This window comes from Papilio xuthus, unplaced genomic scaffold (genome assembly GCF_000836235.2).
Source record: "Papilio xuthus unplaced genomic scaffold, Pxut_1.1 DF825928.1, whole genome shotgun sequence".
Classification (NCBI taxonomy): domain Eukaryota; kingdom Metazoa; phylum Arthropoda; class Insecta; order Lepidoptera; family Papilionidae; genus Papilio; species Papilio xuthus.
In genome coordinates, this window is record NW_013532721.1 from 8,372,867 (window position 1) to 8,391,274 (window position 18,408).

At 33.4% G+C, this 18,408-nt stretch overlaps 2 protein-coding genes across 3 annotated transcripts in view; one reads left to right on the forward strand and one right to left on the reverse strand.

The window, feature by feature from the left end:
* The window catches only part of vn (membrane-bound neuregulin protein vein), a 48,159-nt gene extending 31,925 nt beyond the window's left edge, over window positions 1-16,234 (forward strand). The window contains exons 2-6 of one of the 2 annotated variants that reach the window (XM_013322749.1): window positions 8,393-8,561; window positions 10,613-10,758; window positions 11,989-12,088; window positions 12,224-12,282; window positions 15,355-16,234. In XM_013322749.1, coding sequence (XP_013178203.1) covers window positions 8,393-8,561; window positions 10,613-10,758; window positions 11,989-12,088; window positions 12,224-12,282; window positions 15,355-15,377 — 497 coding nt within the window. In that variant the 3' untranslated portion in view covers window positions 15,378-16,234. Of the gene's footprint in view, window positions 1-8,392; window positions 8,562-10,612; window positions 10,759-11,988; window positions 12,089-12,223; window positions 14,445-15,354 lie in introns of those variants that run through there. The other variant, XM_013322748.1, reaches the window with a different exon arrangement.
* A 276-nt stretch (window positions 16,235-16,510) lies between these two features.
* mad2 (mitotic arrest deficient 2) lies at window positions 16,511-18,195 on the reverse strand. The gene is made up of 3 exons (XM_013322823.1): window positions 18,019-18,195; window positions 17,761-17,907; window positions 16,511-17,424 (listed from the first exon to the last, which is right to left on the reverse strand). The coding sequence occupies exons 1-3, from the start codon at window positions 18,086-18,088 to the stop codon at window positions 17,018-17,020; spliced, it is 624 nt and encodes a 207-aa protein (XP_013178277.1). The 5' UTR covers window positions 18,089-18,195; the 3' UTR covers window positions 16,511-17,017.
* Between the last annotated feature and the right edge of the window lie 213 nt (window positions 18,196-18,408).

The window sequence follows — 18,408 nt, forward strand, 5'->3', positions numbered from 1 at the left end:
GTCAAAAGGCTAGTCAATAAACAAAACGGAAAAAACAGCTACTGACCGACGCTACTATAAAGAACGACCTGCAAAAACCCTTGCCGAATATTCAAAAACTAATCAAATCAAAATAAACTTTAATCCACAGTAATAAGGACTAATCGTGTTGCAAATTGCACCACGACATTTGTAATTAGATTCTGACAGCAAAGGGACCGACTGTCAAAAAGTCGGCGCCAGGGCCGGCATGGCGTAAATAAAGCACTATAAACGAATAGAAATAAGAAAAAGATTTTAGGATTTTGCTCAGTTATTCCCTTGAGGCGTGCTCGTTTGAAGATCAAATATCTAATAAACTAGCAACTCGAGAATAAAAAGTATTGCCAATAAATACGTGAATGTCTTTATTAAATTACTTAATGTGTCAAAAATGCGTTCTGACTGCCGGTATTGAATGAATCCTTAAAAATCAATTGACAATTTTGCAATTAGAAAGATTTTGATACTTGAGTCTGAGAAGTGGGTGCTTATGTGTGATAGATAAATGATAAATGCGTTACCTTGCAACACTTACCCATCTAAACTTTACATTTATGGTGTATCAATTGATTTTTATGTCTTACTTCTATAACCTTATGTCAATATTGAATTACACAGAACTGTTGATATCTTACTATAATATTATTACCAGAAATACAACCATATTACCGTGAAAAGTATTCATTGCATCGTACGTCATCGTCTTTGGCATGGAGACGCGCTCCCGACCAGTTCCTTAACGGCGCCTTAGCGGCTGAACAAAGCCACCAAGGCATTTATGTAAATGGTAGAATTCCGAAAATGCCGAGCACGGAGCAAAAACAATGAGGCGGCGGTAAAAACTGGCGGCGAAAGTTTAATTTTTCGGATTGGGACACGTCTATATGCGGACTATGTGCCGGAGCTCAGACGACCACATTACCACAGGCCTCTGGTATTTCTGAGAGGAAGGTAATTCCTTGTCACGTGTTATGTTGTAATTATTACATGCACTGCGGATACGTTTAAGAACTTCGGTAAATTGCAAGCCGAGAATTCATTTAATTATAATTTTTAAAATAAACAAAACTCTTTATATACCATAAACATTTGCTCTATCAATATAAAGGTTTTTTTTAAATATAATTGCAATTCTTTCACCTACCATACCGTGTTAAAGAGAAAATGTCCATTTTTAGCGCCGCTTCTGATGATTTGCTTTCAATTATTTAAGTGCTACTGATAGCATCCTAATTTTATTGTGCATTGCCTCACCACCGTTGTGGGTTGTCTGATATTTCTAGATTCCAATCTAAGATTTTGAAGGTTGACGATAGTGTCGGGAACACTATCGTCGAAACACTTATATATTTACATATCTCTTTGGCGACCTTATTAATTCTAATTTTGAAGGACGACTATATTCATGTTATATGATAGAAAATATGCCGAATCAATCGCGAAGGATGATATTTTTTAAATTATAATTTACAATGAAAATCACGCAATAAAACAGAGTGCCGAAGAAACAGCAAAGAGAGCAGAAAACGAGCGTTGTGACTGGAATTTATATATAACCCATCCTACACAGCGTTACCCGGCGCATCATTATCTAGGTTAGTGATATACTCTCTGTGGACGAGTGTTTCAGAACTTGTGGCCTTGACACTCTCAAACATCACTCTATTTCACAAAACATACGCGAAATAACTTGTTACTACGGCAGGTAAATTGTAATACGGGATCCAATCATCAGTTCAAATGTTCACACCACGTAAATGTTCTTTTAAAAGAATTAGAGCAAGGTCAATATCGAGTTCCGAAATGATATTGGCACATAGAAGGCAGAAAGACGGAAAAACTATGGCGGAATATTGTATTTCAAAATCTTTTGGCAACGCACAAAACAATATGTTGACCGTAATACTTTCTAACGTTTAAAGTGAATCAAATTAACTAACTTTTCTGGCTAACCGGGTAGTTTTATGGCCGGTCTTTGTTACATTTACTATAGCGCACGCGACACTGCAAAAGTACGTAATTAAGAAGGGAATTAAAAAGAAACAATGACATCAATGAGGCCGCTTTAGATTTGATACAATTAAAGGAACTCATTAGATGTTTAGCGATCAACCTCGACTTTGTATATAATTATTCAAAGCACATCGCGCGCTCGAAGCTCAGCAATTAACATTTCTTGTCCGAATCCAAATTGGGACAAACAGCAAATAGGTCTAATTAAACAGTTCGTCCGCAGACGAACAGGCGGAGGGTTTTTGCCGTTCGGTCCATAATCGGCCTTAATCGGACTACAATTAAGGTGATTGTTATCGGATCGGGGCCGGGATGCCGAAGTGACGGACAGTTTGCGAGCCTCCACATTTGTGGAATTCTAATACAGTTTTAATGTGCACATACAAATATTTGTACAAACACTTTCTTGTCATTAGTTATAAAATGTGTGCCATCCTAAAATGCCATCTTAAAACCATAAAATTTGCAGATTTCTTTAAGTTTGTATAGAAAAAGTAAATATCCTTTGAATTCATATCCTATGCAATTTCTAATTGTTCTAACAGACGAACTCTACTTACTGTTAATGTAGTTAAATTCCTCGGTGCTCCATGCCTAATGGAATCGCAGCGCAGCATTTGCATCACTATGCCTGCAAACCTCTAATTACTGTAATACCTGCCAGATTCACCTTTTAACCTACTTGTTGGCCGGCTCTGGATTCCAATGCATTGTCACTGCACCTCATTTGTATTCCGCTCGCTCTTTCATCACGGTCCGCTGTGAACGCAAGTGTTTCTTTCGTTCGTCCCTTTTCATCAGTTATACTTTCTATATGATCATCCCTCTCTATGTGATATGCCCAATCCGTTTCTGTAACGGAAAACAAATAAACGATCGTTTTCGCTTTGTGATCGATTCTTGTTCAAATACATTTGGACATGTGTCCCTTTGGAACAATTGCTGTTTGTTCAAGAAATGCTTCGGCGCTTTTGATTTTGGAAACAACTACTTATGAAAGCATTGTCTGAATTATACTATCTTCATTTACAATCAATATTATTTTTGTATCTCTATTATTAAAATATAACGGTTGTTGAAAATCCAAGTCGAAATTCTTTTGATATTTTTTACGAAAAACTAATACGATTGATGATAGAAATTGTTACCTTTCTATAATTTTCAAAGAAAACGCATCAAGACTTCGTCGCTTAGTCATATTTTATGAGTTTTTATTTAGGTCGGAAAGCGGCATGAATTTCTACGTGCATCTTTTTTTTCATATATAAATCTTAGTCATAGCATCGCCTATACCATTTTATCTATTTCGAAATATATACTACCACTTTTTTACTATGTAATTTAACTGTGATATAAGTAAATGTTTCTACATTATTCGTTTACACGTAATCAAACTAAAGTGACTTACGTAATTTGAGGACGAGTAACAAATCTCTCAAACAATTATAATGTATACGAAGTTATGTTTATAAAGGAGTTATTCGTCACCACATTTTAATTTGCAGACCTAGCTGATCCCGGCGAATTTCTAACAGTAATTTCTGATCAAATCAGCAATCAGACTCATCCTGTGACCGTCTGCAAACGACGACCTCTACGTCGAGTCATCGAACCTCAAAATATTTCCTAAATGGGTTAATGTCCCGTCGCGCACGCAACAAGCCCTACCCGAGGTGATCCCTGGAATCCGACAGAATTGTGCCATAATTCGCTACCACTGAACACGGAATATTTAAATGGGCTTGCAGCCCCCAGGTAGCATTGGATTAGCTTAAAATTACATTTTAGAAATTTTAGCTTGTTGGGTATCGAATTCATATTGCATTTGTAGCATGCGACGACACTTCATCATCATTGCCGATCGTATACATAAAAACAATTAACTTTTTAATAAAAAAGGAATATGTAAAAACTAGACTAGTCTGTGAAGGACGGATGGAATACATCGCGGTACACCTCGACATCAGATGATCATCGTCACATTCACTTATCGTTTCCAATTTCAAGCAAACATACTTCAAGTTATACAGCCATACCTACTTATATAAAAGCAAATAACACACCTGATGTGTGCGTTACTCACAGCCCCGTTTTAAATTGGCGTCTGTTGCACGTGTAGAATAATTCACCGTTGCGAATCGAGCGACGTTTCCACGTAAAGCGAATCTTGTGTTTTATAAGGAAAATCTGAATTTAGACATTATGCAAAAAAACCGGCAACAAATAAACGTATACTTTTACTGTCTACAGCCGGTATGGGATATTGCGATGCGCTTATCGTTACTCCGCGCCATGTGCGGATCAACAAAAGATCTTATTGATTTTGCCGACTACAATGCATGCGCCAGAAACAAGTGCACGTTATCGAATTAATTTTAAGATATGATACCGCGATCAAAGTAATAACTTAAAATGATTGAATTAGTATAAAAGGCTGTCATTATGCACTTTTGGGAAACTTCATTTTGATTCTATTAAATAATGAAGTGTTTTGAACCCTCCAATAATAAATAGTAGTCGAATAGTCGTATACGTTAGTAAAACTGGGTACTTTGTCTCTTATTTGTTCCAATCAGGTAAGGTTTACCTTTACCTTAGAAAATGAGCAATTAAATGATCATAACAAATCAAATTCTTTACTTTAATCCAGGTATTGAATATAAAACGACACCCATTTACATATCTTACAAAAATGAAAGTTAAAAAACATTTAAAATATCTCGCACATATGTCAGTCGTATACAGTGTTACGCACTGCTCGGTAGTGGTCATTTAAAAACAATCCGACGGGGTTGCCTCGCGAGTAACTGTTTATGGTGTTGCCGCCAAACCGGGCGCTAAGTGAAAAAAAACGAACCCCGAGAGCCGAGGCCGAGGCGGGCCGCAAAAACCTACGCGCGGCACTACCGCCGTAGTACATGCCTGCGCTACTACGCCGCTCTGCGACTCCGACACAACGTCTCTCGCTCGCCGTGTTTTTTGTTCAGTTTGTTTGTTTGTCAATACAATAAACAGCTTACGATTTAAAGATATTGTTGCTAGCAAAATTACTGCATGTTTAGCTGACGATTTATGTTTTGTATATGTTATTAATATGATTACTGAAATGTGTTACTTTGTTTATATTATTAGTGAAACAGAACAATGATTGTAGAAGCTTCTTCGTTCGATATTAAAATAGTCTATTCATTTCGCACACATAAAAGCGACTTTTTCAATTAGGCAGACAGAGATCACGGCAAGGTCAATAAACTCACACGGTAATGTCAGAAGAATATATTGATAATGTATACTGTAGGGACGTTTATTTACAGTAATTAATGCAGCTATTTTGCCAATACGTGGTCGTGAGAGAAAATTTTCTTGGGATTTGGCATGAAAAATATAAATCAGCGCCGGGTGATTTCGGAGAAATGTGCGATGACTCACCGCTACACACGCGGACTTTTTACGTGTAACAGCTGGGACAAGTGTACTCATAGACCTGTTATTTATTTTAAGCAAACGTACCTATAATCTTTTGCGATAGGGGTGGCAAACATTTTAATATTTCTGTAATAACTCCTATGAATCAGTGCCAATGTACAAATTGACAATTTTTCAGCCGATTTATTTGTCGATATGGAAATTAAAAATTAAAAGAATCGAATAGGACTTCATGCGTTGTAATTAAACCACATAGTCCTAACTAAAATAAAATTTAGCATTTAACACAAAACAGTGAAAATCGTCAAATTGTTACGAATAAAGTAAATTAGATTTAGGGGTAATAGCAATGCTAAGCTAAAAAGATTTTTAATAGATTAGAGACTAAAGTTTCCATGTTGTGCGCAACCATAAATTGTTTGATAAGAGCTCTTAAAAAAAAGTCATCGTATCGACGTCGTCACCGCGGTGTCTTGGCCACCGTCCAGTCTCACCTGACGCTCCCATTTCGTTTCCGTTCAGGATGCGTTCACACTCACACTATTTATAGGGTGCAAAGCAAACGATCACAACAAATCAGTTAAAAAGAATGTCGATGCTACGTAATTCCGTGAACTGCCAACTTTTTTTATATCATCACATGACGAAGAAGAAAGGCGGTACAAGGAGCACCAATAATGTTACACCATCTTGATGCAATATTATTAGTCCTACATTCTACTGTACTGGAATTGAATTAGATAAATTTGTTTTGTACTTATTCTAAAAACGGTACCCAGAAAAGGATTCTGGATATTTGTTTATTAACATTTGCAGCTTCATGATGACATATACATCTTATAATGCGTTTATTTCTGTCTCAGATCATTCAACAATTTAAAGGAAAAGCTGAATTGAATCCGAAATTAACGAATTGAGTCTTTGAAGGTTTGTTACGTTATTGCTTACGATAATAAATTCGTAAACTGTTTAAAATACGTATAATATTAGAAAACGAAAAAGTTCTATATTTAAAAAAATATTCTTAATTTAAAAGATCATTAGTAGATCGTGTACCCGGTGTCACCTACTTGGCCATAAAGGTGCGTACGTCTCTCCATTCATATTTCCATCGTTGAGGTCATAACGGCGTAGGCAGAGCTATTGGCAATGATACGTTGACGTGGAATTCAATAGTTCGTTGAAGACATGAATGAACTGTAGGCGGTGAGAGCGCGGAGAAAAGCCACGTGATTTTTACCTAGCAATAGTACTACGTGTCCGCACGCGCTTTAAAATTTTCCGTTCTTACTATAGTTACGGAGCATTAAAAGTAAAAATATAACAAAACTAGCTATCGCCCGCGAGTCCATTTGCTTGTGATTAAAAAAACTTAATTACTAGTCATTGCCACTCCAAACTATATGCCAAATTTCGGCAAAATCCGTGCAGCAGTTTTGGATAGACCATTTAACAAACATCCATCCATCCAATCATTACCATCTATAATATTAGTAAGGCAATCGATATTGACAACAACAGTCAATTACAATGTTAGTTGAGTGAATTGACTTTGGTTACTCGCGCTTCTGAATTTAAACTTACATGATATAACATCATCTCTTTGAAATATTAACGCGTTTTTGAACCAGTTTTTTCGCACTGGATATCGATACTAAATAAAAAAAATAACTTTTATCTCGTTATCAAGTCATCAAATCTATTCAGTAGGTCTGAACTGTGCACGTGGGTGTCGCCTCGTTCTTGAGATGGAGGAAAGCGTAAACAATAACCTAGAAATATGCAACAAATAGATTGTTTTGTTCCCTTGAATAATTTTAAATGAGTTGTTGAAAGAACAGGAAAACGCAACAAGACATCGAGATGTTAATTGTTTATTTGTTACCTCCATTTTATCAGTGGACTTTCGTAACTTTGACAAAAAAATATATTTGTCATAATTAAATGTATCTGACTCAATATATATTGATCAACCCAAAAAAATAAATATTTTTGAAATTACATATTGCAACATTTTTAATATTTTTTTCGAATAATTGCGTTACGCTTTTTTTAAAAGTATCTCGTATTTTCGTGATGTTTGTAGTTTATATACATTCTTTAACATAATAGTTATCATATACAACTGTCATTTAAAAACATCTTAATTCCCACACCAAAGAACAGAATGAACACTTCGAATAAATTATAGACACAAGTTTTTCTAACAGAAACCGAGCCAATTTTTTTGGTGTCCAAGCGACTGTCTCCCTTTTAGATAATACTAGCAGTCTATTCCTGTCCGTACATATGTTATTCGTCCGTTGAAATAATAAGGCCATTGGCCTAATGACAGCTGGATATTTTTAGTGAGCGATTTTCGGAGTCGTCTCGTCCTGAGTGTAAGGTAAAATATCGTAAGGGACTCTCGCGCTATGTTTATACATCTTTCCCTATAAATCTCGGACGTATTTATCTTTTCAAACATTTGGCAAACGTATCTTGTTTTGCGATAAAACAGATGTCATGTCTTTCAGTCGACAATTAAACACTATTTAAGATCAAATTTGGCGATTTTAAATGTAACTGTTTAATATTTTCTTAATAAATGTATTTTTTACGTCATGTTTTAGAGATATTTGCCCCTTTAAGCGTTTGTTTATAGTGGCGTGCTTGTGCTGAAATTTATGAATCTTATTCTAAGACTCAAACGATTACCTTCGAATGACTACGTTACAATCTCAGTGACAACAGCAAACATTTAGAGCACCATCATCATCATAACCATATGATTTATAGTCTTTCGCACCCTCAAATAATATAATGTAATAGTATGTATATGTATACAGTAATTATAGTATTTTTAAAGACAGATTAATTGAATTTTTAGATCATCTTGCCTTTTGTGTTTACCCTATTTGATAGTATAATGTAAAGTGTTGGTTGTCCGCAGGCAGTCCGGCGCGCGTGGAGGCAATGTCAGACGTGCGGGTATCGCGCGGTGGCCGCGTGCGTGTGGAGTGCCGCGCCAGCGGGCGACCGCCGCCGCGCATCTCTTGGTACAAAGACGGCAAGCCGGTCGCAGATATCGCGCTCAGAAGATTCCGGGTGCAGAACTACAGGTGACTAACCTAAGCAAATTATACACGCGAAGAATATTATTGGCTCCATTCTAATGACCTAATTATTGTCTATAAAGGTGTTGATATTAATTTGTAATAACAACCTACATTCACTCGTAGACATGTGCTGCTCACATTACAAGCAATAAACAATTATCCAAACAAATCGTAAGTTCAGACTCCTGCGAACGACCTGAGGTACGTCAGTTGGCCGTGTCATCTTGCGCTAGAGGATTTTGATTCTTATTACTTGTGGTACACGGATCAAAAAGAAATAATTGTGTCAAGCAATTAGTGTGAAGTGATCCAGACAGTAGTGTCACGGGTCGCTGATTGCAAGAGCACTAAATATATTAGCCCAAGTTGAAGCGAAACACGAACTTTGACTAGCCGTCAGTTCAATCACCTCGTCTTGTGTTAAGTTACATTTCATGATGATGTTATAATATTAAGTCATTTAAACCACCAGTATAAACTTTTATTGATAAAAGTTACGTCAGTCAAAAAGGGTCAAATAAGTTGGAACGACTGCATTGAGTTAAAAAACATCATGTGATTTGTCAAAATTGCAAAAAGTTGCAAAACTTTTTCTGCTTTTAAATTACTATTTCGACCTTTGATGATATTCTTTTAATATTAGAAGCAGTCAATGTTACATAAATATGAATAAAATAATAATAACTAACTTTTTATGTTATTCCATTGCTACGATTATAGATAAAGTGTAGTTAGCGCAATTTATGACCCAATGTGTTCGCGGTTTTACGCCGTATGAACCACGTTTAAACTGTTATAAATTAACTCTAAAATTAGATTAAGATGTTTAAAAATATCACAATAAATTACTCGCATCAAAGAAATATTCAACAGACTTTATATTTGTTATTCATTTAAATAATAAAATACATAATAAATAATTAAAACGGTCAAACTCAAGTTGAATTGTTGTTGGTACTGAATTTCGTTTTGCTTACAGTAATAAAATGATTTACGAAAGATAATAATTTAAAGCAGTTATTTGAAGACGTTATTTATTAAAATAAGAATAAATCATCGTTGATGAAGTTTCCTGTCTGGATATGATTTAATTACGCGGTACTTTTAATTCATTTGGTTTTTTAACCTTATTAAGAATCTCAATTTAAATCGAAGAACATCTACTACATAAGGAGCGATCGAATTATATTTAAACTATTTTTCATACCAAGTTTGAAATTAAAATAATTTTAGGAGTGATCTTAAAGATGGAATATTGATTTGGATCGTATAGTGATACAGTTTGCGCGCTGCCCGCAGACGCGACGACAGACGTCGGGAATCCGTTTCTGAGGAGCGGCTGGCATTTTCCAGAAATATATGTCTATACTTAGGTGAGGGGCTTTGTTAACTTACGCCCTCCAACTGAAGTTACGTCTTTATGAGATACTACTCGAATGTAAAAAGTACACTTGCTAATGTTAAATTATTTAACAATACAAAAGTGTTGCCACTTTTCTATTATATTATATCTACAAAAACATTTTCATTTTTCAAATTTTAAAGAATATAATTTTTAAATTTACTTTTGGCACAATATACTCTGTAAACGATTTGCAAAGTCTTGTATAAATGTCTTTTTAAATATATTTCAAGTGAAATCGTTGCGATTTGTGTAACAAGAAGATGCAATTTATTGTGAAAGGTTATTGTCCATTAGATCCATGTTGATAGATGTAGACACATTTATGTGAGTTGTTAGTCACAGCCCCCGCGTGTCCTGCGCCTCCTCTCTCACATCACACATTTAGTCATTGACCGCGTGCGTAAGCTGCTGATTAATTTACTCAGTATTTAAGTATTCAAAAATAAACTCTAATGTAACAATTTAATAACGAATAGGTATAAGGAATATCCTGTTACTATATATTCTCTGTACACTAAAAGTCGGAAAATTATTTACAAATCATTAGTTTAATTTAGACGTAGATATCTATATTGGTCATACTACCGGGAAAATTGCTTGTTCATAAGTCTTTTCATGTGAAATAAAATGACGTTATTGTATTTTGCAGACGGCGCTCGGTGCTGGTGATCCGGCACGCGCGGAAGGAGGACGCGGCGCGGTACGAGTGCAGGGCGCAGGGGGTGACGGGCCCGCCCGCCGTCGCCAGCGCCAATGTCACCGTACTGCTGCCGGCCGCCACGCCGACAGACACAGGTCAGTGCTCATCAAAAACCCCGTAGACTTACCTCCCGCCTCTCCTATTCTTTATTGGATATTTTGCATGACATGAAATTTACTGGAATACTGGATTAACTTACGCAATTAGAAGGGATAGCGTTATGCAATAAGAAGATAGTGACATATTTTGTAATTTAGTTAGGCTTTTCATTTAGTGATAATACTTTGAAATCGAGTCGTAATCTTGTTTAGATTTTATCGATCTCTGTTCTTTTATACATTACGAAGATTAGCGGCAATTAAATTCTTATTCTGTTCCATAATAGCATGTGATCTAAATGACTATTTACTTAAGGCAACGCAACGTTCCGTCCAGTCTGGATCGGTTATGGCGCGCATTTTACAACGAGATACACATCGTATGCACGCGTGCGTATGTTTGTATGTAATGTAGGCCGTACGCTAAGATACAAACTTGTATATTAAGCCTAAATTTCCTGATTGTACTAATTCTGCATTCAATATTTTATTTTACTACCATACAAACAACTAAAATACAGCTCAAGTTCAAATGTGTTGATATTCCAAATCTGGAAACATAAATATATATAATATATAGAAAACGTAATGCAATCACATTTTTCCTTCAAGAAGACGGCATCGTTATTTTGAAATTAGAATTAATTTCTTACCATTGCGATTACTTTTCTATATATTTTCATTGCTAACGACTATTTATGGTAAGGTCTCATAACATGTTGTGACAGACGTTCGCGAGTATTCTATTAGTTGTTTACCGATGCTCGACATGGGTACATTTACCGCGAACACATATGGGAAACAGTTACAGTAGATTCCGTGAATCTCTAACAATGCTATTATGAAGGCCAATAGAATGATCAGTTACCTTTAATGAATAATAAAACCGGTAACCGATTCCTAATGGGATCTGCATTGTTACCACTTTTACATGAGACACTGGCTGCGTCTTCCTTTGAATCGATCATAATGAGGTTAATTGCTTACATAAGAACATGGCGACATTATAGCTCTGTGGCAGAAAATGCTAATGTCTATAGTACAACAGAACCATAGACAGTTGTTGTTTTTTACCGAGGGTTCCTCTGCCAAAACATTGACACATACAAACTGGAAAAAATCATGGTGTATTAACTAAACTGCGTTGTTCGAAATTTAGGTTGTAGACTTAGTGTACATTATTATTGTCGACTTTGTTTAGCTAAATGTAATAATTTGAATTTGCAGCGTCCCTGGGCGCGCCGTGTCCTATGCCGGACCCGGCTTCGTACTGCCTCAACGGCGGTACATGTTTATATTTCGAATTAGTTCAAGAGCAAGCTTGCAAGTGAGTATCTACCTTATGTTCTGTATACACAAAACGTAAGCTTAATATAATTATTGGCATGTGATTATTGGCATTCATATTGTTGTTTTGTTTTTAATCCAATATTCCCTATTAACATTGCTGTATGTGTTCCAGGTGTCCAGAAGGATTCAACGGGCAACGCTGCGAGAACAAGGACGTGTCGAACAGGAGCAGTATGTCTCATTCCTACACATGCAAACTGGGCCTTTCCACGTCCTACTACTGCTAGCCCGCGCCGCGCCGCGCCGCACTGCGCCCGCGACGCTTTGCCCACCTCGTTCCAATTTTATATTTAAAAATTTAGATCGCAACAACGCACCGAGCGCACCAAATGTCCGCCAGATAGTCGATATAGTTGCGTTCCGGATTCGTGCTTGTTATTGGGGTTTTGTTTCATCAATTGAATGTGCAATTCGCTACTTTTAATTGGAATTGATAATAGAAACTGCCATAAATAATTACGTACAATAATTAAATTACCTAATACAATAATAAGTCTCAAAGTTTAACTTTAAAATAATGTATTATATGATATCTCAAACCCTCAAGCAAACTATCAAAAAGTCTTCGTGTAATTGTAAAGTATTTTGGTCTATGAACTAAACCATGCCGGATAGATCTAGTACAATTTTAGAAATAAAACGCCCAGTAACAAATTAATCTGGTTAATCACAAATTTATTAATCACGCGTATATATTTGAAAATAGGACGTTATTTAAAATTTGGTTTTATTTTATTAGGATACAAAATAGCAAAATGACATTTTTATTGTTAAGGCAATGAGGCAATTGGCGTTAATAGTATTTGATGAAATAAGATCCAGACTCGACACCATTTCAAAGTGATAAACATGTTTATTAGGAAACTCATGTCTCTCCTGTTTATGAGATTGCAATGTAGTTTCAAATTATGCAATTATTGTGATGATTATTGGTTGTTTACATAAAAGGTACTATCGAAGAAAAATATACTTTAAAGATTAGTATTTTTGAAACAAATTAAGAAAAACATATTTAACGAATTCGATTCGAAACGAGAAGTTGAAAATCAATTAAAAATCTATAATACTTTTCTAGTTAATCAGTTTGTGAACGAAGACCTTATTATGGCGTCCTATGTTTAAAGTTGTAAATATTTTACACTGTATTTTGTAATTTTGCGATTTATTTTATTGTTATTAACTCGTTAAGGTTTGATAACTCGTTTTAGTGGGTAAAATCCTGATGAAGAGACTTGCAAGTTTTGTACATATCTAATAGGATAAGTAATAATTTTTATGCGAAAATTAAACACAATATTCACATTTCGAACCGACTCGCTGCGCACTTGTTTTACATTTTGGCGGGAAAAATGACAAGTTTCTTGCCAGTGTTTACTGTTCTAAAATTTAAATTTTAACAATTAATTTTTTTATTAAAAGTAGTTTAATATCGTGTTAAGAAAGTAAGGTGCCTTAATATTATACGGACATGAATAAAGTATTACAATTATTTGCAAATTATAAATATTTCATATGACAGGCGCGTGGCGGGATTGGCCAAACATTTAAATCTAAAAATATTTCCCAAATTATTTCGAAAATCCGATATACTCCACCTAGTCAAACAGCAGTTTTATTACTTAAAAAAACTAGTTAGGCTTATATTAATTAATTTATATAATTTAATGAGTGTGGCTAATAGGATGAGTCGTTGGTTGTTGATGTAGCGAAATCTTTTTTTCCTATTTGCGATCAAAAATAGAGAATTATTATAACGTTCAAATTATGCATTATGGAATATCACTGAACAAAACTAATTAAATTAAATTTATATAATAGATACACATTTAACCATGGAAATTGATTTTATAGTAATTCATATGCACTAAGCAGCTGTCAGATTGACTAATTCGGTGATGTTCCAATGTTGGCACTATAGTCGATAGCACATGCAGAATTTATGACATTTCTTGTATAAAGAACTTTTATTTTTAAGTTCATTATTTATATGTAATTAATTAGTAAAGGGACTATTTATTTTATGCTATTTGAGATACTAGGGCATTATTATGAAGGTGGAATGACGTCTGATATTATTTAAATATATTTTTTTTATTTTCCAAAAAATGTGTGATTCTACTTATTAGTTAGAAAAAAATTATAAAAAGTTACACCCCAAAACTATAGAAAGCTATAATTTATTTGCCCGGCTTAATGAATGACGTCGTTGCATCTTTTCAAAAGTTTTTGTATTCTCACAACAAATATTAAAACAGCAAACATGTTATATTGTAATATACCAAATCACAATAAAAGAATGAGTGTTGGAATTAACAGAGAGGCAATAATTTTAATTTGTTTTTTTTTTCTTTCGTATAAATATCCTACCCTTGGCACGAAATGAGAACAAAATATGGTGGAATGAAGTAAATGGTATGTATTTCAAAATTAAATTTTTTCCCGTCGTGCACAATACCATCCATACAGCACTCATTATTGCATTGAAATGAAAAAATGTTATTTACACGCTATCATTGAATGTTCACAAAGTTATTGTACATTTTTTCATTTATTCCAGTCACTAATGCTTAATCACAATTACTAATGTCTAGATGTAGCATGCTTGTTGCATGTCTATTATCATTATATTTATAAAACTTAGTATTTGTTGTGAGATAACAATAACTAAGCCGATAGTAACATAGCATGTTGGCATCTTTTTGTATACTCTGTTCCAAATCAAGGCTTAAACATTGTAAACAAATAAACATGGTAAATGTACAGAGGTAAGGCCCGATATAACAACTTTTGCACTAATGATCCGTTTCGTGCGGTGTTATACCACGACTATACAAAAGACAGGCGTCAAGTAGCAGCAATTCGGCGTAATATGTCACCTAATGCTGTTAAAAAAAATGTTATTATTTTCATTGAAAGTGTTGTATTTTATTTGAGTTGTGTATGACAGTTAAGTTCAATTTTAAAATGTGTGCGTATACTTAAAATTTTTGTTTTTTTATTAATTTTAGCGTAAAAATGATTGTTTGCAAAGTTTAGTTCTTTACTTAGAATAGCGTATATAATATTAGTTAACTGAATACCGCAAAGATATGTTTCACTGCTTAAACGGTTATGTTGAAACTAATAATTTAGCCTTTAAAACATTTTTTTTAAATTATTTTACAAATATACGTTCAAGTAAAACAGGTCTTATTAGATAATAAAATAAAATAAACAGAATAAAAGACATCTTTCTATTTCCAGGTATGGGCGAACGTCTATGGTGAAACATGGAAATTGACTCATTATGAAGACTAGAATCGAGAATTGCTCATCGTATGATCGTAATCAAGCATTCCTGTTTATAAAATACATATATTTACCGACATACTCTTAATGAATACAACTTTCTGATGTTAAGTTTAAATTACACTAGGATTTTTCGGTTTTATATGTACGACTAACTCAGGCATTGTACGATTACGATGTTAACTAAATCTTTTAAATAATTTATGAATCTATGATATCCTTTAAAAACCGTGTAATTTTTGTTAAATATAACAAACATACCACCTACTTAATATTACATTCTAATGAATATGAAATTAGTGTTTAATATTGTCAAATATAAAATTGATTTTGAAACAAATGGACCACCGCACATATTTTAAGTACACTTTTTAATACAAATGCTATAATATAAACACAATTATAAAAATAAAGCGAATTATCACTTTGACTGGACTAATGACTTAAGACATATAAAATATGTAAATGACCAATTAACATTTTAAGCCATTGTAAAATGTACTTATTTTTGTAGAGTGAAATAGAGACAAAACCTAATAAAAATGTATCTTACAGCACCGTTGTGGAGATTTTTATTCATTTAATAATTTAAATGAGTAACTCGGCAATTTTTAATAAATAAACCCATTTTTTTCTATTTTAAAACGATATATTTTTCGACACGAGACTTACGCATTAAAATATGTATGTAAAATTTTTTCACTTTGGAAAGTTCGCGAACACAATTTAGTTTTAGTATTTTTGTTGTCTCTACAATCTCTGAATGAGAAATGTTAAGTTGTATTAACAATTTTGTACAGTATTATTTGCTGAATAGAAATTATTTATTGTAGCTTTTAAATCGCATTAAGTGCTTTGTTATTTTAATAAACTGTATTAAAATCATGTTGTTTTTCTTTTCCCAGTCTTTTATTGAAGTCCCTTTTGCTTGAAAAAATTAAAAATGTTTGTAGTCGGTTGAAGTTTATTGGAAGCTCGCGGTTAGTGATGTACCTAATTATATATTTAAATAAATTAAACAAAAAATATTAAATCCAAAAAATTTATTAAATATCAACTTGAAAAAATTAAAATATATTTACAACTTAAAATGCTAGATTTTATCTTAAAGACTTAAATTACTTAACTTAATTTTAAATGAAATACTATTTAACACACTGTAATCTAATAATGTTAAGTATGCTCAGAAAGAAAACTAAAAGTGTCACTAAACATTACGCAAAACTGTTATTTTAATCATAACAATTTTCCTAAGCCGTTTGTTTTGCTTTTTGATTCTGTTAACTGCCAATATATCTTTGGTACTAATTACTAATAAATAAATTAAAAAAACGAATTAGGCCAATTACAATATCATAATTATTGAAATAAATTCTTACATTAAATACGACAGCGTAGCACTTTATTCAAAATGTTGATACTAAAATTTGATTCTCTTTTACCGGAAATTTTAGAAAATCAACACTTTTCCTATTTATTTTATTTTAAAATATTTGTTGTTCATATTTGTTTCAGGGCATAAATAAAAAAAATATTAAAACTCTTAAATTTCAGTCAAGCTGTAGTAATCAACATTTTGAGTTTTGTTCGGAAAATTACATTCATAAAATTAACAATCTTAATCCATAAGCTTATAAGTAACAACAGTATCCATCTTATGAAGATTAGTTGAGAATGATTTGAGTTGCACATTTTGAGCATTAGATATACAGATGGGGGCAGCTTCCATCCATTTCTCAGGTATGTTGCATTCAGGGTTGGCATGAACATAAATATCAAATGAACACCTACAGTCCAACAGTGGCAAGTAAGATATAGTCGCGGCCACTTGTAACATAACATCTCTTATTTCAAGCTGAATTTTCTTCAAATCCTTGCTGCTTACTTTCTCGTTTTTCTCTTTTGATAACACAACATCCCCTTCCTCATACTGAACATTGAAATCCCAACATTCAAGTACTTCTCTATTTGAAACATTGATTATAACAAGTGAAAGCTTTTTAACCTCCTTTTTGAGAATCCATTCTGAAAAAACAAATTATCTACTTTAGAATGTTTATGTTATAAAGATATTTTTACTAGTAATTTTTTAACAATTTTAACTAAGCTTAAAGCTTCAGGATACAACAATTACAACAAGCCAAATTCGAAGCTATGATCATGTGATAGGTTGTTTATACCCTAAACAGACTATTACAGCTGAGAGACATGTATGCAAATATAAAGTAACCTTGATTAATAAATATTTTAATTTTTATGCTTATAATTTAAGTAAAAGCACTATAATGTATTCCAAATTTAATAGACCTTCTCTATCTATCAAGTTTGTATAAGTAATAAGTTGATGCGTTTAATAATTACCTTCACTCTTTTTTAAGATGTCTGAAATAAATCCTTTGATAAGTGGATCCTCAGATATAAGTAATGTTAAACCATACTCTTGTTCTGCTTTGAATGACTCCGGTGGGTACAGACCCCTTTGAAATAAAACTGAATTGATGGCAAACCCTGTAATGAAACATTAACTGATATTAAAGCTGATTTACAATATTCCTTTTTACAAAATAAAATGGTTTTTAAAAACACAAACATTTAAAAAAAAAAGGAATTTCTACTAACTTAGATATTCGCAAATTATTTGAGCAGATCCTTTTAGTGTTATACTGTTTTTCGTTTGTTGTTGAGACATCGTAGTAAAATAGACTTGGTTTGTTTAAAAATCACACAACTCAATGAAACACTTCGCAATTTTCGAAAATTCGAACTTCTACTCGTTTTAAGAGACGTTATTTTCAAACAATTTTCAAACCGGGTCTAAACGTCAAAGACTATCTGTGTCACTTGAATTCGCAGAAGGTACACAAACAGAAAATGAAAAGTTCTCCGTATGGATACATTTCACAAAAAGCTATTAGATAGGTGTCCTTGACATAATTCAAAGGAATTCGAAAAAACCGATCGTTAATTTTCCATGCGTAAAAAAGATTTTTGAATTATGATCTCTTCTTA

Excerpts from the sequence above, each read along its gene's own strand:
- mad2 (XM_013322823.1), bottom strand. The coding sequence starts at position 18,088 with ATGTCTCAACAACAAACGAAAAACAGTATAACACTAAAAGGATCTGCT. Across the intron at positions 17,908-18,018 it reads AATAATTTGCGAATATCTAA|GGTTTGCCATCAATTCAGTT; the intron begins GTTAGTAGAAAT and ends GTTTCATTACAG. Across the intron at positions 17,425-17,760 it reads CATCTTAAAAAAGAGTGAAG|AATGGATTCTCAAAAAGGAG; the intron begins GTAATTATTAAA and ends TTGTTTTTTCAG.